This window comes from Humulus lupulus, chromosome 1 (assembly GCF_963169125.1).
Source record: "Humulus lupulus chromosome 1, drHumLupu1.1, whole genome shotgun sequence".
Classification (NCBI taxonomy): Eukaryota; Viridiplantae; Streptophyta; class Magnoliopsida; order Rosales; family Cannabaceae; genus Humulus; species Humulus lupulus.
Window position 1 is genome coordinate 34,783,985 of NC_084793.1, and position 26,851 is coordinate 34,810,835.

Genomic DNA, 26,851 nt, shown 5'->3' on the forward strand with positions numbered 1-26,851 from the left:
TAATAAGGTTTAGGACCTTGATTAGGAGGTCGGGAGGGCCATAATTTCTTTATTATGCTATTTAATGATATTATGCATGTTTAGGTGTATTAAATATGCATGTGAACCCATTTGTGATTAATTGGGTGATTTTCATATTTTGGCCATTTCAGGCATTTTTAGCATATATGTGAAATGGGCGTGGTGCTTTGTTATTATCTGGTTATGCCAGGGTTACCCAGCACAAGACGATCCTAGGAGGTAAGCTAGTGGGAAAGTCACAACGGGACTTAAGCTTGACTTGGAGTAAGTCAAGGGGTATTAATAGCATTACCGGGTTATTGGGTAATGGGAATTAACATTTGGTGATAAATTGGGAGTTAGTAAGACCAGGGGGAAATTCTGGAAGTTTTGACTATAATGTCCCCGGGGGTGTTTTCGGGACCCCGAGCATTAGGTTTTATTGGAAGCTAATTAAGCTTGAAGTAACCTTTTAAGAAATAAAAAGAAACGTTCTGTACGTTCTCTCTCCCTAAAGTTCCCTTTACGTCTCCCGATCGCATTTTCGAAGGTAACTTGAGTTCTAGGACTCGGAATCAAGCGAGGATCGAGGCATAGAAATCCTAAGGAGAATTAGAAGCTTATTAGCCGGAGGATTTAGTTGGAAACAACTCAATCGGAGGTAATTCAAGTTTAAGTTTTAAGTTTTTAAAAGTTTTTAAGCTTGAATTGAGCTTTGTGAATCGTTGAGTTTTTAGGTTGTTTGAACCTCGGGTTTTGGTGGTTTTGGACAACTGGGGAGTTTGGGAACTTTGATTTAATGATTTGGGAATGTTTAGACATGTTTTTGGGAGGTTTTAAAAGGTTAAAACGAAGGGAAAATGGCTGCCCCGAAGTTGGGCCGCGGCCCTGTTCTTGGGCGCCGCGGCCCTTGCTCGATGAAGCAGGTGCCCCAGTTTTGCCTTGCTGGGCGCCGCGGCCCTTGGTGTTGGGCGCCGCGGCGCTTGCCTCTGGTGGTGCTGGGGGCCGCGACTCAGGGTGCCCGGGGCCGCGGCTCAGGCAGGCTTTTGAGCCCGTTTGGGTGTTTTGACCCCGGAAACATGGTTTTGGGCCTCGGGATCATTCCTACTACCCGGATTAGTGAGGATTGATGTCTTGGGGGCTAAGTGTTAGTTCAAGGGTTGGTTTTAGAACTTGAACTCATTGGATCACCATTTGTGGTTGTGACTAGGTTTACACTAGAGGCTTGGATCAGGATCGTGCTTGTGGCTCATTTGTTGGTAACCTGTGCTTGGACCAAAGGTAAGAAAACTGCACCCCATATGTGACATGCATGGTTATGATTGGTGCATGTTGAATGTTTAAATGTAAACATTGATAGCATAATGAATGCTTGGCAATCTTGCCCATTTGCATATGACTATTGTTGAGGCATGCTGGATGACTAAATGTGATGCATGTGATGCACGAGAAACATGTGATTAGGGCATGCCATGAATGATGAGTATGAGATTAGTCAGAGCTTGAGTCTCTGAGTTTGTGCATGATCATAATTATGCTAGCAACTGTTTAGTAAGCATGCTGAATGCCCTATTCTTGGATAATTGGCATATGATACACATTGATAGCATTGCTTACATGTGCATGGTACTGACTAATTAGTCAGAATGGTCTTAGCGTGTATCACGCAAGCCATCAAAGATGAGGTCTATTTGACTATCACCATTGAATGACTCAAAGAGCATTAATGCCAGACCGACCCCGAGGGTCGATGAATGAAATAAGCGCTTGGAGGCTAGTGGCTTACTCAGCAGCCACTCTCCCATTTGAATTAGTGACGTGCTTGTCAGTCACTCAGTAAGGTTTACCAGAACCTATTGAAGGTTAGAGGCTTACCCAACAGCCACCCTTCCATTTGAATTAGTGACGTGCTTGTCAGTCACTCAGTAAGGTTTACCAGAACCTATTGAAGGTTAGAGGCTTACCCAACAGCCACCCTTCCATTTGAATTAGTGACTTGCATGGCAGTCACTCAATATGGTTACCAGAACCTATTGAAGGCTAGAGGCTTACCCAACAGTCACCCTTCCATTTGAATTAGTGACTCGCTTGTCGGTCACTCAGCGTGGTTTATCAGAACCTCAAGTGTTGCGACACTCATTTGATGAATATCATAAGCGCTTGAAGGCTAGTGGCTAACCTAGCAGCCACTCTTCCATTTGGTTAGTGACTTGTTTGGCAGTCACTCATCTGATTAGGATTGACTTGATAGTCCTCCAATCAGAAGGCCAGGATTTCTTATCCTGGATACCCCAACATCTGTTTGAACTCATTTGCATGCTGAATAGAGCTATGATAGCTAGGCATGCCAGATATGATTCGATATCATGATATGACTGTTTATGAGCATATGAGTTTTCTTGCTGGGCTTCGGCTCTCGGGTGCTTTGTGGTGCAGGTAAAGGCAAAAGGAAGCTGGACCATCCTTGAGTTGGAGAGCTTAGGTGATGACGTGTACATATGCAGCTGCTCGACCAATACTTGGGCGAGGTTTGAAAGTGGAACCAGGGCTAAACCCTGTTTTGTTTTTGCCGCCTAGATCGGCTTGATGTAAATAACCTTTTGTAATAAACTCTGAAATTATATTTTTGGGATCCCAATGTATACACTAAACGTTCTAGTGAAACGTTTTATCTTAACCAAAGTTTTTAACCCCTAAACCGTTAATCGTACTTAGTTACACGTTTATGGCCAAATGACTTGATTAGCGAGTTTAGCACTGTTTGCAATGTGCACTGTAGCGGTCCCTGGAGTTGGGGCGTTACATCTCCATACACAGCTCATGCCACGAGCTGCTCCCCTGACCCGACCTTCGGCCTTCGGATTCCTTCCCCCAGTCCTGGGCAACCTTGGCGAGTCCTCAGGGATTGCTCGAGCTAAGAAGGTACGACCTCGAAACGGGAGCTCCGGTCTTGGGGGTGTTAATGGGCTAATCGTGATTAGTCCGTAGCTCGGCCTGCTAATCAGCCCGTGGGAAAACCAGGGCATACATCTGCCCCCCAAGCTCCTGCTCGTGGTACATGACGTCGTATATAAGACCACAGTAGGGGCTTTTAGACTTCCCCATAAACTCTTCGCATTCCACTCTTTACGCAGGCGTCTGATACGTGGAACGTCGTGGGTGGTGACGGTACGTCTTACGAGAACCGCATTTAATGGCCTAGCCTATGCCCAGCCGTCGTTTCGTATTTCGAGTGGAAGGCCTCGGATCCCTCACCAGGGCCACCCAAGAGCCTTCTACACGTGATCTTTCACGTATATAAAAAGGGGGTGGCCACCCCACGCACGGGCCACCCTTTCATTCAAAATTTTCCAAATCTCCTTTTCTCTTCCTTCTCCATATTTCAGAAGAACGAAACCCTCAACCCTGTTGCTGCCATTTTCATCGTTCACGAAGCTTAGGCGCACGGATTTCTCCAAAGCTTTGGAAGCTACTACACCGACAAAGCTCCTACCAACGCAACGCCCTCGTCTACCTCCCAGCCATACACTGTAAGTTTCCTGACCTTGTTCACTTTGAAAACATGCTACTGTAGCTTGGGAAAAAAATTTCACTGTAGCCGCATGCAAGGGTTTTCTGGGTTGTGTGGATATGGAGGGTGACAGCCCTTTTTAGGTTAGGGCACATTTGTTGTAAGAAACCGCTTTAGAGTATGGGTTTCAGGGTGCTTTTTTTGGACAAATTTCTGGGTAGGAGTTTTGGGAAATTTTGGGTGCAAAACCGGGTAGCTTAGGGAACACGCCTCATAAGCGGTTTTGTAATTTTCTGCCTATTGAAACTTTCCCCCCAAGGCAAATTCTATTCTGAATCCTCTGACACGTGAATTCTGAGTAATCTGGGATCTGTTGGGAGCATACGCGCGTGTTCACTGAACCGCGTGGTTCCACTCTCCACGAGCTGGGCTTACCTCAACTCGTGCAAATAATAATTGCTTCTTCCTTCTGCTGGGGTTGCCTTTTCTAAAGTGTTTTCTTTTGTTCGCTAGGCGACCAGATGGCTCCAAAAAAGAACCTCCCTCAGAAGAACGTTGGAAGCTCGGCCTCCCAGCAGGAAAAAGGAAAGGCGGTGATGCCTAGCTCCCCGATCCCCCGCTTCGGGCCGGCCGTGGAGAAGGAGGTCGAGGTGGCCCCCGACGCATTCTTTGAGGCGGAGAGAATCATCTCAAAGGTAACCGACCAGACGAAGATCAACAAACTCTTCCTCACTCACAACATTCCACTGGGGAAAGCCTCCATTATTGCCCGACCTGCCGCAGATGGTGAGCGGAGCTGCACGCCCCTCGATGAATCGTTCGCGGCCTGGAGCGGTGAACACTTCAAGGCAGGGGCCTTCCTTCCCCTGGATCAGTACTTCGCTGATTTCCTGAACTACGTGGGGTTGGCCCCTTTTCAGCTCCCCCCCAACTCCTACCGTCTGTTGGCAGGGTTAAGGTATTTATTCAAGAAGCAGGAGTGGGAGGTCCCTACTCCTTCTGATATTTTATAATTCTTTTGCCTCAAAGCCAGCCCGGATCAGCGAGGGCGAGGTGACGAGTTTTACTATTTAACCCGTTTTCCCAATACGGCGGCGGTGATCGAGCTGCCCAGCCACCCAAATGACTTCAAGGACCAGTTCTTCATGTCAACTGGGTTCCGGAACTGCGACCACCACTATCTCAATCGTCCTCGTAAGTAATCCCTGATCTTAGCTCGCCTTTTAAGTGTTATTTTATTTTAGCTCCTCCCGTATTCCATTCTAATTCCGGCCAATCTCGCAGCCATCTACGCGAGGACCGAAAAGTCTGTGACCCTCGGGGGCCAATAAGAGACACTGGCGGGCTTGCCCCCCAATGAGAAGGACTATCGCGTGCTCGTGACGGACGAGACGATGGTGTTCTGCAAACTGATCTTCCCAAACCAGACCCTGAACCTGAAGAGGCCCCAGGGGCCACCCCCAGCCCGCGACAACAGACCTATCATTGTGGAGGAGGTCGCAGTAGAGGAAGACGAGGAGGATGAGACGGCCGAAGTTCCGCTCGTGAGGAATAGGAAGAGGACCTTGGAGGTCGCCCAGAGGATGGGCGAGGAGAGGGTTCAATCCGGAGCAGCCGCGGGTCCTTCTGGCCAAGGTAACCCTTACTTGTTTAAGAGTCTAGATAGGGCCACTGCAGACCCCTGGCTGGTTAGGTTCAATCCTAGGCAGATCGTCCATTGTCACCGAAGGGATTCGGACCTGAACACACTCCTGCTCCATTGTGTTGACCGGCTCGTGCTGGATCACCAAGAGAGCCGGCCTAGGGGTACCGTAGTAGTAGATAACACCCTAGCTTTTAGGTCGATCTTATTCGAGGAGTATGGGACCAACCTATGCACATGGCCATCACTCCAGAGGGGTATCTATGCTTCGGGGCTTAGGCAGTATGTAGAAGAGTCTAGCCCTGAGTCAGAACCGGACCTAGAACCTGCGCCAGTTCGTGAAATAATCGTCTTAGGTTCTTCCAGCTCGGGGGGTAAGGCTCCCTCAGTATTCATATGCTTTTTTAGCTTTAACCTTTTGTTTTTATCTTTGTATGATTGCTAACTTGTAATAACCATGTATATTTTTTTTTGTTTGACAGAAGAGATGTCTCAGCCCAAGGATAGCTTGCGGGGCATAGTCTTCGGGGGGAACCCCCCAGCGGGGCCAAGAGTGAAAAGGCTCCGGGGTTCCAAGAGCTCTGCCGGGGTCTCCACTAAATCTCCTGCAAAGGAGAAGGAGAAAGCCCCGCCAGCCCAGGATGCAGGAGCGATTCTTCTTGCTGCCGGAGCAGGCCAAATGCCTCCGCCACCTCAGCGAACTCCAACCGTCACCCAGGACGCAGGGACGGAGCTCGGGACTCCACCTGTGGTGGCCTCCGATGTACGCATCCCGGTCAATCCCCAGGACCTGGAGAAGATCCCAGAGGTCTTCCGGGGAACGGTGTACGAATCGGTGAGCTACGCCGTTAACCATATCTACAAGTTCACCGAGAAGGAACTCCAGACCATTGAGACGATGAGCCCGGTTGACGTCATGGACTCTTCCATGAGCATGACCCTAACGGTAAGCTGCCCTATTCTTTTAAAGCTTTTACCATTACACTTTGCCTAATTTTTTCTCTGAGCCAGTTTATCTTTCATTCCTCGCAGGGTGTCGTCGCCCTTCACCGAAGCATCATCAGGGCCAGGACTCAGCTCGGTGACATGAGGACCGAGCACCAGGCCACCCTTCAGGAGGTTAAGGCGGCCAAGGATGCCCTGACGACCTCGAAGGGCGAGTTGGAGAGAGCTCAGGTCGACCTGGAGAAGACCCGTTCGAAGGTCCAGGAGCTCGAGACATCCCTTGCCACCTCGCAGGCGGACCTTGAGGCAGCGAGGACAGAAGTCCAGGCCGCCCAGGCCGCCCTGGAGGAAGAGAGGATCATCTCGGAGCAGTCCATGCAGGATCTGTTCTACCACTGTTGGCTCCATAATCCGGAGGCTGACTTCTCTTTCATGCCACCAAATTTCTGGGCGCGCTTGTTGGTGAAGTTCCAAGCTCGCCTCGACAAAGAGGCGCCACCTTCGGAGACTAGGGAAGCCTCTGGTGCGGCGGAGCAAGGTGAAACGGCGACCTCCAAAGGGCCGGCTGACGGAGCTTAGGGCGCTCTTCTCTTTTTCTCTTTATATATTTTGAAGTATTTTTTGTAACTTTTGCATGAGGTGTCTTTACCTCAAGACAATTTGCCTTGCGCTTTTAACTCATATTTTTTCATGCTTTCGGCTACAATATATATATCTTTTTTTTTATAAACTTAGTTCGTGTTAATTTTTACCCATATCTTGAATTCTTTAAGAAGAACAACGATAAATAGATTTAAATTAACTTCCAAGTTTTATGACCCAGTTAAAACCAGGAACTTATTTTGAAAACTTAGTTCGTGTTAACTTTTATCCATATCTCGAGTTCTTTAAGAAGAAACACGATCAATAAATTTAAGTTAACTTCCAAGTTTTATGACCTAGTTAAAACCAGGAACTTATTTTGAAAACTTAGTTCGTGTTAACTTTTATCCATATCTCGAGTTCTTTAAGAAGAACCGCGATCAATAAATTTAAGTTAACTTCCAAGTTTTTATGACCCAGTTAAAACCAGGATAGGACTTAGTTGGCGGTAACCCTTATCTGTGTCTCGAGCTCTTTAAGAAGAGCAACGATCCATAGATAAAAATCAACATCTAAGTCGTTAAGGAGACCTGGTTATATCCAGGTACCATATGCCCCCCAAGTAACTGGGAAAGGGTCTTTCGTGGTTACTTTAAGATTACACTTGCAAATGTGCGTAAAAAGCTTATTTTTATTAATATATAGAAAGTGGCCTTCCAGGCCTTACAAGTGGATCATTGATAATATTTCTTTAAGTGGATGGCGTTCCAGGTCCGTGGTACGGCTCCTCCATCAAGTCGGGCTAACTTATAAGTTCCCTCCTTGACAATTTCGATGACCTGGTATGGTCCTTCCCAGTTTGGTCCCAACACTCCATCTTTGGGATCTTTTCCGGCCAGGAAAACTCTCCTTAGGACCAAGTCGCCAACGCTAAAGGCGCGTTTTTTGACTTTAGAGTTGAAGTAGCAAGTGATCTTCTGCTGATAATGGGCGAGCTGGAGTTGCGAATCTTCTCGCCTTTCATCAATTAGATCGAGGGAATGGCACAGGAGCTCACGGTTCCGATCTTGGTCGTAAGACTGGACTCTATGTGACAGAACCTCAACTTCCACGGGGAGGACTGCTTCACTCCCAAAGGTTAGGGAGAAAGGAGTATGACCCGTAGGAGTCCGATGCGAGGTCCGGTATGCCCATAGGACCTGGGGGAGCTGTTCTGGCCAGACCCCCTTTGCCTCATCTAATCTTTTCTTGAGGCTCGCCTTTAGAGTCTTGTTGACAGCCTCGACCTGGCCGTTCGCCTGAGGATAGGCCACGGAGGAGAAGCTTTTTACAATCCCGTGCCTTTCACAAAACTCGGTGAACAGGTCGCTATCGAACTGAGTGCCGTTGTCGGAGACGATTTTCTTCGGTAGACCGAATCGACAGATGATGCTTTTAACCACGAAGTCGAGTACCTTCTTCGATGTTATTGTTGCCAACGGCTCTGCTTCGGCCCACTTAGTGAAGTAGTCTATGGCTACCACGGCGTAACGGACTCCGCCCTTTCCAGTGGGCAGGGCGCCCACTAGGTCTATTCCCCAAACAGCAAACGGCCAAGGGGCCGAGATCATCCTTAGCTCGCCTGGAGGAGCTCGGGCAACTGCAGCGAATCGCTGGCATTTGTCGCACTTCTTCACGTATGAGATCGCGTCTTTGGACAGAGTTGGCCAGTAATAACCTTGCCTGAGAACCTTTAAGGCCAGGCTTTGCCCCCCAGCATGGTCTCTGCAGAATCCTTCGTGAATTTCCTGCAGGATGGCCTTCGCCTCACCTGGAAGAACGCATCGGAGGAGAGGTAGGGAGTGCCCACGTCGGTACAATAACCCATCAACTATTGTATATCTAGGGACTTGATATAGGACTCGTCGCGCGTCGTTACGTCCTTTAGGCAGCTTGCCCTCGACGAGATATTCAAGAATGGGGGTCATCCAGGTCGGTCGAGCATCAATCATCTCGACCTCTGCCCGATCTCCTTCTATACTTGGTTTTTCCAAGAATTCTATTGGCACCAACCCCAGGGTCTCCGTCTCTCCCGAGGTGGCGAGTTTGGCAAGGGCATCCGCATTGGCGTTCTGTTCTCGAGGTATCTGTTCGATCGATCCTCGCTCAAATGCGGACAGGTCGTCTTTTTCCTTTGCCAAATAGGCGGCCATCTTGGATCCCTGCGCCTGATATTCGCCCAGAACCTGGTTTACCACGAGCTGGGAGTCACTAAAGCACTGGACGGAGCTCGCCTTTAACTCATTGGCTATCCTCAACCCGGCTAACAAAGCTTCGTATTCCGCCTCATTGTTGGAGGCCTTGAACCCGAACCTTAGCGCCAAGTGGAACCTATGTCCCTCGGGGGAGATTAGAATGATTCCGGCCCCGAAACCGTTCTCGTTGGATGAACCATCCACAAAGATCTTCCACAACGATTCAGGCGAGGTGAGCTGAGATGAGCCTTCTGATGGATCCTCCTGGAATCCCGTGCACTCTGCCACAAAGTCGGCCAAGGCCTAACTTTTTATGGAAGTTTGTGGAGTGTAGAAAATCTCGAACTGACTGAGTTCGACCGCCCACTTTAACAAACATCCCGATGCTTCAGGTTTTTGCAAAACCTGCCTTAGAGGCTGATCGGTCATGACGTGTACCGAGTGGTACTGGAAGTACGGTCTGAGCTTTCACGAGGCCGTGATTAGGCAGAATGCCAATTTTTCCATCAGTGGGTACCGTGATTCTGCTCCGAGGAGTCTCTTGCTGAAGTAATAAACTGGCTTCTAAACTTGGTCTTCCTCTCGTACTAGTACGGCGCTGGCCGCGTCCTTAGTGACGGCCAGGTAGAGGAAGAGAGACTCTCCTGCCTTGGGCTTGGATAGCACAGGTGGTTCGGCCAGATGTGCCTTCAGGTCGAGGAATGCGCTTTCGCATTCTACTGTCCATTCAAACTTCTTGTTTCCCCGGAGCAGGTTGTAGAAGGGCAAACATTTATCGGTTGACTTGGAAATGAATCGGTTGAGTGCTGCTACCCTTCTTGTGAGGCCTTGGACATCTTTCCGTGACCTGGGGGAAGGAAGCTCGAGCAATGACCTGATCTTGTCGGGGTTTGCCTCGATTCCTCGGGTATTAACTATGAACCCCAGGAATTTCCCGGATGCGACACCAAAAGTGCATTTCTGGGAATTGAGCCTCATGTCGTATTTCCGTAGTATTTTAAAACATTCTTCCAGGTCGGAAACATGGTTGTTGGCAGTCTTTGACTTGACGAGCATGTCATCAACATATACTTCCATGTTCTTTCCGATCTGGTCCGCGAACATTCTGTTTACCAGCCTTTGGTAGGTAGCTCCGGCGTTCTTCAGACCGAACAGCATGACCTTGTAGCAATAGACATTAGTCGGGGTCATGAATCTAGTGTGTTCCTGATCCGCCGGATTCATCGCGATCTGATTGTAGCCTGAGTACGCGTCCATAAAGGACATGAGCTCGTGCCCCGCCGTGGCGTCCACCAGCTGGTCGATCCTTGGCAATGGAAAACAATCCTTGGGGCAGGCCTTATTCAGATCGGAGAAGTCAATGCAAGTCCGCCATTTCCCGTTGGGCTTCGGAACTAGCACGGGATTGGCGACCCAAATAGGGAATTTGGCTTCCCGGATAAAGCCACATTTTTTTAGTCGGGCTACCTCTTCTTCTAGGGCTTCAGCTCGGGTTGTCCCTAAACGCCTTTGCTTTTGAGACTTGGTAGGAATGATTTTATCCAGATGGAGCGTGTGCATGATGACACTCGGGCTAATTCCTACCATATCCTCGTGGGACCAGGCAAACACATCTAAATTAGCCCGGAGAAACGTAACCAGCTCCGTCTTCCTCTTGCTACAGAGGTTTTTCCCGAGCTTGACCATCCGTGATGGAATTTGCGGATCGAGGTTCACCTCCTCGAGCTCCTCAATGGCTTGGAGCCCGGATCTATCTTTGCCTACTCGGGGGTCAATGTCCTCACTCAAGGCGACCTTTTCCTCTTCGGCGCTCTGAGGTTTTTCAATCTCAGGATCCACCAAAGGTCCCTGAGATTCCTCTTTGCCCTGAATGGCCATTGCCAGCTGCCCGGGTTTAGATTTTCCCTTCATGGAAATGTTGTAGCATTCCCTGGCAGCGAGCTGATCGCCCTTGATAGTACGGATTCCAGTTGAAGTAGGGAACTTCATGGCGAGGTGTCGAATGGAAGTGACAGCCTCGAAAGCTATGAGGGTAGGCCGACCTAAAATGGCGTTGTAGGCAGCGGAGCAGTCAATGACCACGAACTCAAGTATCTTGGAGACTGTTCGAGATTCTTCTCATAGGGTGATCACCAGCTCGATCGTCCCTATCCCTGCGACCCTTCTCCCGAAAAGCCATACAGCATCATGGAGGTCGCCTTTAGCTCGGCGATAGTCAATCCCATCTTTTCTAAGGTGGATCGGAATAGGAGGTTTACCGAGCTTCCGTTGTCCACCAACACTCTCCTTACTCTCCGGTTGGCGAGCTGGACTGCTACGACCAAGGGATCATTATGAGGGAATTGGACATGGCCTGCGTCTTCCTCCGTAAAAGTGATCGGTTGCTTTTCTAACCGCTGCTGTTTCGACTGACGCTGCTCCGGGACGAACTCCGCTCCGTTGTGGGCCTTTAATTCATTCACATATCTCTTCTGGGCGCCTCTGCTCGTTCCATCCATGTGCGGTCCTCCAGAGATGGTGGATATCTCTCCTTCGACCACGGGAGGAGGGACGTCCTGATCTACACGAGGCCCAGGCTGACTGGCTGGGACTTCTGGAGCGGGTCAACTCGCTGGGACCCTGTTTCGTGAGTATTGCGCCAAGGGGCCTGCTCGGATGAGAGTCTCGATCTCATCTTTTAGATGCCTGCAATCGTCGGTATTGTGGCCGACGTCGTTGTTAAAATGGCAGAATTTGGAAGTGTCTCTCTTTCCCTTGTGGTGTTTCAATGGTTCCGGCCTCTTCCAGGGGACCCGAGTAGAGTTGGCCAGGAAGATACTTTCCCTGGACTGACTGAGCTCGGTATATGTTGTGAACACGGGCTTGAACTTATCCACGGACTTAGTCTTCTTTTGACCGTGCTGACTGTTTTCACCATTCCCCTTTCTTTTGCCACCACCGGGCTGGTTGTTCTGCACGACGTCGGGGGTTGCCATCACGATCTCCATCCCCGTTCCAGCGGGCTTCTCGGGAACCTGGCTGGTCCCCGCGGCTGAAGCTTCAACTTCTTCCAAGTTTATCCACTCTTGGGCTCTGTTAAGGAATTCGTTAACCGAGCTGACTCCCTTCCTCTGAATGTCTTTCCACAGGTCTCCCCCGACCAGGATTCCGGTTCTCATGGCCATGAGCTTGGAGCTGTCATCTGCGTCCCTGGCTCGAGCAACAACATTCGCGAATCTGCTCAAGTAGGCTTTCAGCGTCTCACCGGGCTGCTGCCTTACGTTGCCTAGGGAGTCAGCCTGAACACGGGCGGCCTGAGAGGCGCGGAATGCCCTTTTGAAATCAGCTGAGAAGGTCTTCCAGGAGCTGATTGACTGTCTTTTACTCTGCTTGAACTACTGCCTGGCAGGTCCAGTCAGTGTGGAAGGGAAGATCAAGCAACGCAGCTCCGGGCCAATGTTATGGGCCATCATTAGGGTGTTGAACATCCCTAAATGGTCCGACGGATCTCCGTCCCCGTTGAACTTTGACAAGTGAGGCATACGAAAACCAGATGGGTATGCCGTCGCTGCTATGTTGGGGGCGAAGAGTTCCATCTCGTCTCCCGAATCATATTCGTCTTTTTCTTTTTCTGATAGGAGCTTCCTCATCAGTTCCTCCATCTGAGTTAGGCGCTCGAGGGTTTGGTCCTGAGATCCTGGGTCATTTCGGGGCTGCTCAATAGCTCCGGACCCATTGTACATATTAGGTGGGTTATTGCCCCTCCCATCTTGAGATAGGTTATTTGGGACATTCCCTCCGTTATGTACTTCGGATCGGACCCCCCCCCCCCCCCCGAGCGAGCCTGGCTACCATCTCTAGCTCGGTCCTCTCTATGAGAGTTAAGGCGATCTCGAAGGTTGCCTCCCTGAGTGGTCTGGTGGCTTTGTGCCGAACTTAGTCGCTGACGCAGGTCTCCTCCAGAGAGATCACTCCGGCGACTGCCGGTCCAATGACTCCTGCCGGATAGGCTTGGAGTCCGCCTTTGGTGGTGAGGACCTGAGCTTTCTTCGAGCGCCCTGCTACGCCGGGAAGGTCCCGCTGATGGTGGGTTTCTCCTACTACTTCTGTAAGCTGGGATGTCTCGGATGGGCCGAGGGGGAGACGGATATCTGATCGGAGATGGAGGATGCCTGACTGGAGAAGCAATCCTGGTTCCGTCTGGACGGATCAAATTTGGTGGGGGCCTTTCGGCCCTGCCAACTTGCTGGTCCCGCGCCGGGCGATCTGGACGAGGCGCAGGACGGTCTTTGGGGACGGGCTGACTTCGTGGGCCCTCCCCGGATCTCCTCCGGGAACTTCCTCAAGCTCTTCTGGGCGTCCTCGAGGATGGTTGAGAGCTAGGAGTCGACGTCCTAACTGAACGGCTGTATTGCTGTTGTCCGGTCCCAGGCATTTCCCTGAAGTTGGCCTCTCGATGGTGTGATGAAGGGGTGGAGTTGGCTGCCGGAAGTCTATCCGAACGGCTATGCCTGGACCGATTACCCCGGCGAGACTTTGGAGCCTCACCTTGCCTCTCTCCAATGTTAACGTTGGTTGTGAGAGGGGGTAGTCGGGCCAGAATATCCTAGATTTGCTGACCGGCTACTGCTAACTGGCTCCTCAGTTGAGCATTCTCCATCTCCACCGCAGTATAATAACATGGGTTCGGATTAGGTGGCCGGGGCGCCGAACTACCTGTATCGTCCAGGCCCGCCGGCTGCTTTCCTGGCCTTTGTTGGACTTCAGGAATTTGTTCGTCAGGGATGGCAATATGATGAGCCTCCTGCCCATCATGCTGCTCTGTTTTGTTGCCATGCCTGGACCGAGTGGTCACCATAGTTGGATGTTTGCGGCAGCACTAATCGAACTTGCTCTCAATGAAAGCACCAAACTGTTGACGCGGTTCTTCCCCAACAGGTAATTAAGAGAAGAAGAGAAAGGGATTAGTGCTGAATCTAGAACCGTCGCAGATATAGAATCTTAGAGAATGAACTGGGTGACTCAAGACACGTTTTTAAGTGGTTCGAAGGTTAAAATCCTTCTACTCCACTAGTCAATATTATTGATATATTCGAGGTATTTGGTTACAAAGCATATATCTATTCAGATACTATTTTTCCCAACCCCTATCAACTCCCAGGTTCTCCATATTTATAGGAGAAGGCACCTGGAAGTTGGTAAGGAGGTCATCCCGTGACCTTATTATTTGTCATATCAACTCTGTGACATTCATGATTAATTCCTAAACCTGACACATAAGTATGGTCAAATCGATAGGTAAGGAGATAATGGGCCGCACGGCCCAACCCAGCCGTGGATATCTGAACACGCACGTTCTTGTTGCGTGTCCAAGAAGTCAGGGAGATATCGGACACGTGATGTCAGGTATATACACGTTTATCTTGCGTGTGTTGACTTTACAGAGGGTCAGAGCTCCATACACAGCTCGTGCCACGAGCTGCTCCCCTGACCCGACCTTCGGCCTTGGGATTCCTTCCCCCAGTCCTGGGCAACCTTGGCGAGTCCTCAGGGATTGCTCAAGCTAAGAAGGTACGACCTCGAAACGGGAGCTCCGGTCTTGGGGATGTTAATGGGCTAATCGTGATTAGTCCGTAGCTCGGCCTGCTAATCAGCCCGTGGGAAAACCAGGGCGTACAAAAGCTTTAACCCAAAACCCAAGTGCATCTCTCTATAGTAACACTAACACCTTGGAGGCTCTGATCAAATGCTTAAAGAATGATGAAAATGGCTGAGCACTAGGTCCTATTTATAGAGTTCAAGGAGTGAAACTAGCCCCTTTTAATTTGAATAAATAAATGATTATAAAATGAAAAAGATTTGAATTTTCGTTCAACTGACGCCCAGAACTCGGTCAAAATTGTTCAAAGGCAGGTCTAAGTGGTTAAGGGTATTTTTAAAATTTAAAAAGTCAAACTTCCAAAACTATACCCATGGAGCTGATATATCGCCCACCCTAGGCGATATATCGCCTCCCCCAGTATTCCCGAGGCTTGTTCGATCGTTCGTGCAAAGTCGACGTGTTTTCCGTATCTTCCATAGGCGATATATCGGCCCCCATGATGCGATATATTGGCATACGTAGATATATTAAACACGTATTTGCACTTTTTCAACATAATTTGAATTGGATAAACAGCTTTGACTGAGTCATAATACGATCCTAACAATTGCTGGAAGGTTCTAGAGCTTTCTAGATCTTTCTTTTTATTAAAACTATTAATCAAAAATATTTAATTCCTTAATAATCATGATTATGACAAGTGTCATGCTCTTATTGGCTCTATCTAAACCATAGGTTATAATAAATAATATATCTATGACCAGCAATATTAATCAAACATTATGTTATAATTAATATTCTTAAACTATAGGTTAAACTTATAAAATCCATAACTATTGCTATGAGTTTCCAACTAAGTCCCGATTTGAACCAAAATCCACGGTAACTAACATACTACTAACTAATACTAACTACTACTACTACTACTACTATCTAACTTGGCTAAGTAAACATTCTGGGACTCTACACCCCATACTGCGAATGGCCACGGACTTTGCATCTGCTTTAATTCGTTGGGGGCTGCTCGTGGTATCTTGGAGAATCTCTGACACTTGTCACATTTCCGAACAAAATCCACAGAGACTTCATTCATTGTTGGCCAGAAGTATCCTTGCCTTAGGATCTTTTTTAAAAAACTCTGCCCCTCAGCGTGATCTCCATAGAAACCTTCATGGACTTCTCGCATTAATTCTTTGGCCTTTTCTTTTGGTTGATTTTGGTTCGACCTTATCTTTGACACTGTTAGATATATACGGTGTATTTTGTATTTCCATGCTGAGGACATGGGTTGAAAGGAACTCATGAGTTGAGTTATGAGAATCTGGGAACTAAAGCTAAGTTAGCAAGTTCAGATATGAGACAGAAAGAATAAGCATCTGAGGATCAAAGCGTACCTTGAGTTAAGGTATGTTACAGAAACAGTGAGGTCGAAGGAATGACCTGGGAAACTGGGATCAGTTGTGCAGAATTGATGTTCCGACAGTTCAGATAATTTCGAGGACGAAATTTCTATAAGGGGGGGATAGTTGTAATGCCTCAAATTTCCTAATAAGGTTTAGGACCTTGATTAGGAGGCTGGGAGGGCCATAATTGCTTTACTATGTTATTAAATGATAATATGCATGTTTAGGTGTATTAAATATGCATGTGAACCCATTTATGAGTAATTGGGTGATTTTCATATTTCGGCCATTTCGGGCATTTTTGGCATATATGTGATATGTGTGTGGTGCTTTATTATTATTTGGTTACGCCAGGATTACCCAGTACAACACGATCCTAGGAGGTAAGCTAGTGGGAAAGTCACAACGGGGTATATGCTTGACTTGGAGTAAGTCAAGGGGTAGTTAGAGCATTACCGGGTTATTGGGTAATGGGAATAAATATTTGGTGATAAATTAGGAGTTAGTAAGATCAGGGGGGAAATTCTTGTGGTTTTGACTATTTTTCCCCTGGGAGTGTTTTCGGGACCCCGAGTGTTAGGTTATGGTTGAGGCTACTTAAGCTTGAAGTAACCTTCTAAAAGAATAAAAGAACGTTCTGTACGTTCTCTCTCCCTTAAAGTTCCATTTTCGTCTCCCGATCGCATTTTCGAAGGTAGCTTGAGTTCTAGGACTCGGAATCAAGCGAGGATCGAGGCATAGTGATCCTAAGAAAGATTAGAAGCTTATTAGCTGGAGGATTTAGTTGGAAACAACTCAATTTGAGGTAATTCAAGTTTTAAGTTTTAAGTTTTTAAAGTTTTTAAGCTTGAATTGGATTTTGTGTTTTGATGTGTTTTTGGGTGATTTGAGACTTGGGTTTTATGGGTTTTAAATCATGGGGATGTTTGGGAACTTTTATTTTGGGATTTGGAGATGTTTGGATAGGTTTTTGGAAGGTTTTAAAAGTGGAAAAACGAAGAAAAGTGGTTGGTGCGAGGTTGGGCCACGGCCTTGTTCTAGGGCGCCGCGGTCCTAGCTTAAAGAAGGTGGAGGAGGCTCTGCCAGGAGGGCGGGCCGCGGCATGGTCCTTGTAGGGCCGCGGCCCTTAAGGGAAAAAAAATGGCAAATGTGAGTTTTTGTGATGGGAACTTAACTCTAAGGGCCTAGGATCGATCTTACTACCTAGTTGAGTGGGATTCGATGTCCCAGAGGCTTGGGTTGGGTTTGGAAATATTTATTTACCCATTTTGAAGAGGTTTTATATCATGGTTGTGACTAGGTTATCACTAGGGGCTTGGAATCAGGGTCGTGCTTGTGGCTCATTTATTGGTAACCTGTGCTTGGACCAAAGGTAAGAAAACTGCACCCTGTGTTTATGTGACATGCATGGTTATTATTGATGCATGTTGGATTATTAAATGTGGCATGCATGATTATTGTTGGGGCATGTCAAGTGGTTAAATATGATGCATGTGATGCATGAGAAACATGTGATTAGGACATGCTTTGTATACTGAGTATGATATTGTTCAAAGCTTGAGCCTCTGTATTTATGCATGATCCTAATTGTGCTAGTATTTGTTAAGTAAGCATGTTGAATGCCTTGTACTCGGATATTGGATATGTGATATATGTTTGGTGGCATTGCTTACTTGTATATGTACTGACTAGTCAGGGATACTGACCTAAGAGTCAAAAATGGCATAGCGTCATGAACGCCGAGCCAAATGAAGATTAAATCTAATCGATATCAGCGTTGAATGGCTCTGAGGCATTAACGCTGGACCGACCCTAAGGTCGATGAACTTATAAGCACTTGTCTAGTCTAAGACTAGTTACTAGAGCCAGGGCCTAAGGCCCTGGTGACTGCTTGTCACATGGCTAGGGAACGATGTTCCAAGGTTATGACTCTATGGTCATGAGGAAGGTTATGTTGGTGACTAGTCACCATGCACCTATCCTGTTCGAACTAATAAGAGTTCACTTATCTATTAAGCCCCGATGACCCTATCGTCATAAGGCTAAAGGGAGCTAGACCCAACTTAGTGACTTTTGCGACTGTCACCTATTTGTTTGGACTGAAAGTCCTGGATGATTATTATGATCATTGGTTGATGTGTTATACTCAACATTACGTTTCTATTTTGGGCTAAAAGCCTTGGATGATTATTATGATCATTGGTTGATGTGTTATACTCAACATTATGTGGATCTGTTGCCTGCTAGAATAGGGCTATATTTGTTAGGCGTGTGCCTTATGATCCGATGACATGTTATAACTGTTCATGAGAATATTAAGTTTTCTTGCTGGGCTTCGGCTCACGGGTGCTATGTGGTGCAGGTAAAGGCAAAAGAAAGCTGGACCATCCTTGAGTTGGAGAGCTTAGGTGACGATGTGTACATATGCAGCTGCTCGACCACCACGGCTGAGGTTTGAAGGGGAACTAGGGTTTAACCTTGTTTTGCCGCTTAGATCGGTCTGTTGTAAATATTTTCTTGTAATAGACCTTTAAATTATATTTTTGGGATCCCAATGTATATAATAAACGTTCTAATGAAACGTTATATCCTAACAAAAATTTTTAATCCCTAAACTGCTAATCATACTTAGTTACACGATTTTGGCCAAATAACTCGATTAGCGAGTTTAGCACTGTTTACAAGGCACACCGTAACGGTCCCTGGAGTTATGGCGTTACAATATACTTCCATGTTTGTACCAATCAACTCCTTTAACATGTGATTGACTAATCACTGGTAAGTCGCACCAGCGTTTTTCAAACCGAAGGGCATTACTTTGTAACAGTAAAGCCATGTATCGGTCTGAAAGCTAGTGTGATCCTCATCAGGTGGGTGCATGCTGATCTAATTGTACCAAGAGTATGCATCCATGAATGATAGGATCTCGTGCTCAGAAGTAGCATCGACCAGCTGGTCGATCCTTGGGAGCAGGAAACAATCTTTTGGGCAGGCCTTATTAGGGTCTGTGAAATCCACACATGTTCTCCATTTGCCATTTGGCTTGGGGACTAGTACGGAATTAAAGACCCACGATGGATAAAATGCTACCCTGATGAATCCGTTCTCCTTTAGCTTCTCAACTTCTTCCTTTAGAGCATTCGATTTGTCTTTGTCGAGCAGCCTTCTTTTCAGTTCCACTGGTGGAAAGCTTTTATCTATGTTTAGGACATGGTTGATAACTACTGCTGATAACTACTAGGTCAATTTCAACCATGTCTTTATGCGACCAGGCAAAGACTTCCTAGTTTTTCTTTAAAAATTCCACCAACTTTTGCTTTGTTGATGTCTCTAAGTTTTTACCGACTTTCACAACCCTGGTCAGATCTACCTCATCAAGTTGGACCTCTTCAAGGTCCTCGATTGGTCCTACTTCTTCATCAAAATCCCCAAAGCGAGGATCTAAATCCCTATCCTCACTTTGGGCAACACCCTATTTGGTGAAGAACTCACCTCATCGGTCTTATGTTTCATCAGCCAGCGGCAACTCTTTTCTGGCGACTTCCCTCGATCCACCTCTCTTTGCCTTAGTAATCGAGGAATTATAGCATTCCCTCGCTTCTCGTTGGTTTCCCAACACGCATCTTACCCCTGCGTCAGTTGGGAATTTCATGGCGAGGTGACAGCTCGCAGGTCGACCAAAATAGGTCTTCCAATTAAAGCATTGTATGCGGAAGGAAAATCAACTACTATAAAAGTAGTGAGTAATGTTTTGTTCGCAGGCGCAGTTCCTGCTGTAACCGGAAGCCTAATTGACCATGTTGGCACGAGCCCTTCGTCAGAAAAACCATAAATGGTTTGGTTGTATGGCTCTAGGTCCTGCACTAAAACTTCATTCTCTCCAACGAAGACTTGTACAAGATATTTACTGAGCTCCCTGTGTCAACTAACACTCTTTTGACCATCATGTTGGCTATCTGGACGTCCACGACCAGAGGGTCCGAATGAGGAAATCGAACATGCTGAGCATCAAGCTCAGAGAAAGTTATTAGCTCTTCCTCTGTTTGAGCTTTTTTGGGTGTTCGTTCCTTCACATTTAGCATCTCAATGACCTGGTTGTGGCGTAAGGTCTGAGCGTATCTCTCCCTTGCCTTCCCACTATCTCCTGCAAGGTGTGGGCCGCCACAGATAGTTGGCTGTAAAGGTGGCGAGCGTTGGCATACAGGCGACTACTCGTTGCCTCCTTGAGCCTCTCACTGAGAACCCCCCGTGGCTCGTACATATGTCCTTAGGTGTCCTTGTCTGATAAGGAACTCAATCTCTTCCTTCAGCTGGTTACACTCATTGGTGTCATGGCCATAGTCGTTGTGGAAACGACAAAATTCTGTTATATCCCTCTTGGAGATATCCTTCCTTATTGGTGCTGGTCACTTGTAAGGTACATTGGCGCTGGTCGCCTGGTATTCCTCCGGTCTACTCTCGACAAGGGCCGTATAGTTGGTGAACCTTGGCTCGTACCTGTTGCCCTTAGGGCACTTATTCTCGGACGTCCACGGCTCAGCGTTTGCCCTTTTTCCACCATTTTTACCGCTCATGTTGCCTTTGTCATTGCCATTGGGTTTATCAAACCCGTTGGCGGCTTTAGCGAGATCTTCCTTTGGTGCCTTGTCTTTCGCAAGCAATTTCCCTTAGTTGGCAATCACATCCTCGAGCTTAATGTACCGGTCTGCTCGATCAAGGAATTCCTGAGTACTCTTCACCCCATTCTTTCTTAAGTTGTTCTAGAGGGGAGAATGGTGCCTTACTCCAGCAGTAAGGGCCATCATTTTCCCTTCATCACCAACTGTTTTAGCCCCAGCTACTGCTCGCATGAAACGCTGGACGTACTCCTTCAAGGATTCTCCCTCCTTCTGGCGTATCTCGACCAGCTGGTTGGCTTCAGTTGGGTGCACTCGACCAACATAGAATTGCCCGTAGAATTCATTCACGAACATTTCCCATGACACTATGCTAGCAGGAGGGAATTTAAAAAACCACTCCTGAGCAGTGTCAGATAGGGTGGCCGGAAAGATCCTGTAGCGAGCATCATCTGACACCTTCTGGATGTCCATCTATATCTTAAACTTGTTTACGTGAGATACTGGGTCCCCATATCCATCGAAATTGGGTAGTACTAGCATCTTGAATTTGTTGGGGGTTTCCGCCACAGTTATTCTCTGTATGAACGGAGTACCTCTTCTCCGATCATACTCGATGTGGGATGTCCGACTCCCTACCAGCTACTGGACGGCTTGGTTTAATGCATCGATCTGGGCCTGTACGGCGTCTGGGATCGCTGGGGCGACTGGTGCCGAATGAGTGTACTCATCGTGCCTTTCGCGCCTATCGTTGAGCACGCTCCTTAGGTCGTTATCTCTGTGCCTTTGCTCGCTAGAGCCCACCCGATCAAAGACGTTATGTTGCCTGGGTTGCCCCCCAGCGTTCTGGCTTGCAGGCCTATTTTCTCTTGGTGGGGATTCCTTTCCCCACCTCTTTCTCCTTGACCCCGACCAACATTTCCTTTGCCGGAATCAGCTTCATTATAGTCATGGCAGTCTCTGAAATACGACCGACTATGGCGCGACCGGCTGGTCGCACTGTTCCCTCCTCTAGCTGGCACTTCCCGAGCGTCAGGGGGAGGCCTGCGTTGGTTGGTGGGTCCCCGAGCATTATTATGCTGTGGGGGTCCCCTAACCGCAGAGCTTGATTCGGCGTGCCTTTTGTTAGCAGAAGGACGTTGCCCCTACTCGGTGGATTTGGTTCCTCAGCCGTTGGGCGTCTAGGGCTTCGGGGAGGCTGTCCGGCCCTACTCTGCCTTTGACGCTGGGGATTGTCTCAACCAGCACGAGAAGGTGGTTGCTGCTCAGGGTCCTGAAATAGGATATCCTATTGAGCAGCAGGTGGTTGCTCCGGCCTTTGGGGGCTCGCCGGTTGAAGTGGAGGACTTGGGTTTGGGGCATGTTGTGGTGGTGCACTTGGTGGCTGATCTGGTTAGAAGTTGGCGCAGCTTGCCCCTGGGCCAACTGAATGGCTACTTCTAGGGCGGCAGTGGCATCCCTCTGCCGGCGATCCATGTCCGCCTGCCGCTCATTCAACTCTTGGTGTTGGCGTTCGATTTCTCTCTGTTGCAACGCCAACGTCTCAGCCGCATTCTCTTGATTGGCCCTCAAATTGGCCAAGTCCTCTTGCAACATACTTAGTGTTGTCCTCAGGGTTTCAGAATCCATTTCCTCCTCTTCAAAATCCAATTGTGGTTCATCTTCAGCCACATTTGGTGAAGGTAGCTGGGTGGATGCAGCGCCTGAAGTCTGCCCCGTCCTCTTGGATGTTTTAGCCATTTGATTTTCTTGAAGTCTTGGATTCGGCTCTTAATGAAAGCACCAAAATGTTGACCCTCAAATTGGTCAACGACATGGAGTCAGATAAACGATATAAAATGAGATGAAAACAAGAAGAAATTCAAATGGAAAAGTAAACGACACAAACGATTTATAGTGGTTCGGCCCCAATTGGATGATAATGACCTACGTCCACTTAGTGTTCTTTATTATGTAGAGTCTCAATACTGTGATCAATGAACTAGGGTTCACGAGTTTTACAAGTCTTGGGAAGATTACAACTTCGGTGAATAATCACACTATATTTTTCTCTCAGGGTACAAAGATCAAAAGTTCAAAAGCCCATTCCTTGAGCCCCTTGATTCTTATTTATAGACTCAAGAAGAGTACATGGGCCGATGGGCCTTAATTATCATTAATATTCACATATCTCGGTAATAAAAGAAATTACAATTAATGCAAATATTACAAGATTGCACATCCAAAATGAAGTAAATGAAAGTATGCGACCAGACTGGTCGCACCTCAGCGTGATGCTTGATAAATCAATGACTTTTTGGTCGATGGTCGAACATGATTCTTTCACTTAAAGTCGTCGCGTGCCCGCCACGTGTAGGTCAATCCTACCACGTCATTAGAAGCCATTTTTGGGTAAACACTTGGTCAACAACGTCAGTCAACTGCGTTGACTGACGCATTTGACTGACACAATTGCCCTTTTTTGTAGTAGTGTAATAACAAAAAATTGAAGTTAAAGCCCTTACATGACTTTTTACTTCGGTTTTAGATGTCCCGCCTTAAGGGAAATAAGCTACGACTTCGATTTTTAAAAAAGAAAAACGAAGTCATAAGTTCAAGGTACGAGTACAACATTTGGTTAAGCGGAATTAAGGACTTTTAACTTCGGTTATTAGCTAATAACCGAAGTTAAAAGTCTCAAATTCTGCTTAATCAAATGCGACCCTTGACTACTTTTAACTTCAGTTATTAGCTAATAGTCGAAGTTAAAAGTCTTTAATATTACCCTAACCCTTGACACTTCAAGTCATCACTTCTCCACAATCACAACAAAGGCAAAAACGTAGAACATCCATTTTCACTGTACGAGAGATGAGGGTTTCGCCATTTTACTTTATTTTTTATTCTCTTTCATCCATTTTTCTTATTAAAAACCTAAAATAGATCATAGGAACTAGTTTATTTTCATTTTTTAGAGAAAAAAGTGGAGTTTGGCCATGTGTTTGAAAGAGGGTCGATCATGGGTGATTTTTCCAGATTTTGACTGGAATTTGAGCATTCAAAGGTGTTCTTGAACTTCATAATAGGTGTGGATCACTACATTTCATATATAAATTTAGTTTTATAACTATTTTACTTAGCTGAATGTATATGAACACTTTAGACTAAAAAACTTACATAAATATATAAAATATTTAATTTTATAAGGTCTAGGAAATTTTATTTAGTTTTGATGTATTATAAATGAAAATAATTTTTATAAAATAAAATAATATATATTAAAATTAGAAAATTTGGATAAATAATAAGAAAATTTGAATTTTCCAATGGGATCTTTAATTTTGGTTATTTGAAAAAAACTGAATTTAAAAGGAGTTTTATTTTAAAGGATTTTTAACTTTGGTTTTTTCTAAATAACCGAAGATAAATGTCTTATTTTAATTTTGATTTTTTCTAAATAACCGAAGTTAAGTTTTTTTGTGACTTTTAACTTACGCATGATAAACTTCGGTTTTTAATATGAGTAAAAACTGAAGCCTATCAGGCCTAAAAGAAGAAGTTAAAGCCTCGGCCTGTCGTAGTATATAGTGTGAGAAAATGTTGCTGTTTCTGGTTCCTGGTGTAGTAATAGTAGATTTATTTCCCTATCAGAAAGTGGGGAGTAGGTTGAAAGCAAAACATATCTGTTTCACTAAGCATGATACCCTCTATATTTTTATATATAATAATAATATATATCCCTGCACACCTAGATATAAATATATGCACTTGCACATAAGATAAATATAACATTGGGCCATTCGGTGAGCAAAAAGTTATCCTTTCTATATTGTATTTGCATACCAAACCAAGTTCAGACTTTCAAGCAAAGCTTATCCAATAATAATATATGTAAGTCATTCACTTTCCTTTTTATCTTTATATATATAATACACAATAATGTACTCCTCCTGAAAAAAGAGATATATCATTAAACTGATCAGTAGCCATTGATCTTGATCATCAGCATCACATCATGAGTTTGTCCGTAGTAAGAACAAGCCACAGCCTGGTAAAACCATATGAGAAGACTCCATGCACCACACTGCAACTATCGGCCATGGACAACGTCCCCGTCCTACGATGCAACGCTCGCACGCTTCACGTCTACAGACACGGCGGAGAGGGTGCTGCCTCCGCCATTAGAGAAGCACTTTCGAGGGCATTGATTCCCTATTACCCTCTTGCCGGACGCCTTAAGGAGTCATCAAACCTAGCTCAACTACTCGAGGTTGACTGCTGCGGAGAAGGCGTCTGGTTTGTGGACGCATCTGTTGACTCTACGCTTGAAGCATTCAATTATTTCGATGATGTTGATGCTGCTAACTACTCCGTCTCACATGATGATCTTCTTCCCAACCAAGTCCATGACAGTGTAATAAGTGATCAGCCACTGGTGCAAATTCAGGTAAGTAAAAAGTGTACGGAAATATTGTAACACTGTATAACATGAATTTTTGGACGCATTACTTGTCGGTTTTGAGACGAAACATTGTGATTTTTAGCCTAACTTTCATTCTATATTGCTCATATCTTTACCAAATAGCAATGCTCTATTTTTTAAGGTTTATACAATTTTGAGTTTTTTTTTCTTCTAATATTAGTTTGAACCTCCATTCAAACAAATACAAACAAAACAATTTATTTTGTACCATTTTATAAAAGCATGAATTTTTGGACTACATAGCTTATTGGTTTTGAGAAGAACATTGTGAATTTTACTATAACTTTCTTTCTATATTGTTTATATCTTTGAGAGTATTGCTAAGTTTACACCAATAGTTACAAACAGAGAACCATCTATTCTATAGAATTAGAAAGAAATGAAAAAAAATCGCACATTCAACTCATCAATTTGGATTAAAAGTTTATGAACACAGTCTGGTAGAAGACTAATAACAAAAAACTTATAACATATCTGAGTTTATCATTGTTGATGAAATTTAGCTGAGATGTTAATATTATTTTTACTAATTTACAAAACACAAAACATTCATTTTGTAGTCCTTTAAAACTAAGGATGAATTAAAATATAAAAAGAGATCCGAAAGAGAAAATTTTCTTTAGTTTTTATCCTTTGACCATCTAAACTTCCATCATCCTTACAAGGTGACACGGTTTGCATGCGATGGATTCGTGATGGGGCTCATATTTTGTCACACCATATGCGACGGGCTAGGCGCTGCTCAGTTTCTCAACGCCGTGGGAGAGTTCGCCCGAGGACTTGACCGCCTCAGCGTCGAGCCCGTCTGGTGCAGAGACTTCTTCGTCACTAGCACTACTACTGCTACTACAACTACTACACCAGCACCAGCACCGTTGCCCATGCCAATTGTGAACTACAAACTGGAGGAAGCCCATGTAGACATTTCCATGGATCAAATCGAAAAGCTGAAGCAACATTTCCAACAATCAACCGGGCACAGATGCTCCACCTTCGAAATCGTTGCAGCCAGCTTTTGGAGCTGTCGAACCAAAGCAATAATAATAAATAACAATAATAGTAGTGCTGCTAGTGATCATGAGGAAATGGTTAAGTTTGTGTTCTTCGCCAACTGTCGTCAGCTCATGCAGCCTCCATTGCCAGAGGGGTTCTACGGAAACTGTTTCTTTCCGGTGACCATAACAGCTTCGAAGGAGTGTGTGGCTAAAGCGTCGGTTGTTGAGGTGGTGAAAATGATACAACAAGGCAAGGCTAAACTAGGTGAGGAGTTTGACAAGTACAGAAAGAGTAGGAATGGTGGAGGTGGAGGTGGAGGTGGAATGGAGGAGGACCCGTTTATGCAGCCTCTGAGTTACAACACGTTGTTTGTGTCAGAGTGGGGGAGACTAGGATTCAACCAAGTGGACATGGGGTGGGGGCCGCCGCTGCACATAGTGCCGATCCAAGGGTCGCCAATCATACCGGCTGGGATCGTGGGGTGGCAGCCTGAGCCCAAAAGAGGCATCCGCTTGATGAGTTGGTGCGTGGAGGAGTCCCATCGCCACTTCTTCCTTTCTCACATCATGGAGCTCTATACCAATTAACACTACCACTATATGACTCTCTTTATATAAATCTATACATACATACATCCACATTCATGTGAGTGAAAGTGAATCCATTCTCTAAAATATATGGTTAGTGTCCACTTGTTTGGAATTTGGGATAATTGTTGTTGCTAAAGTAAAAAGAAATTCAAATTTGTCTTTGACCCGTTTGTTAATTATTTGACAAATTAATAATTAATATATATGTTTCGTTGTAGTTTGGGTTTTCGGTGGTGGTACATATATATGTACTCAAATGCTTTAATAGTAAGACTCTTGTTTGTCATAA

General features: G+C 46.0%; 1 protein-coding gene across 1 annotated transcript; it reads left to right on the forward strand.

The window, feature by feature from the left end:
• The first annotated feature begins 24,300 nt into the window (after nt 1-24,300).
• LOC133790854 (acyl transferase 4) lies at nt 24,301-26,851 on the forward strand. Its single transcript, XM_062228671.1, has 3 exons — nt 24,301-24,384; nt 24,500-24,940; nt 25,642-26,851. The coding sequence occupies exons 2-3, from the start codon at nt 24,509-24,511 to the stop codon at nt 26,557-26,559; spliced, it is 1,350 nt and encodes a 449-aa protein (XP_062084655.1). The 5' UTR covers nt 24,301-24,384; nt 24,500-24,508; the 3' UTR covers nt 26,560-26,851.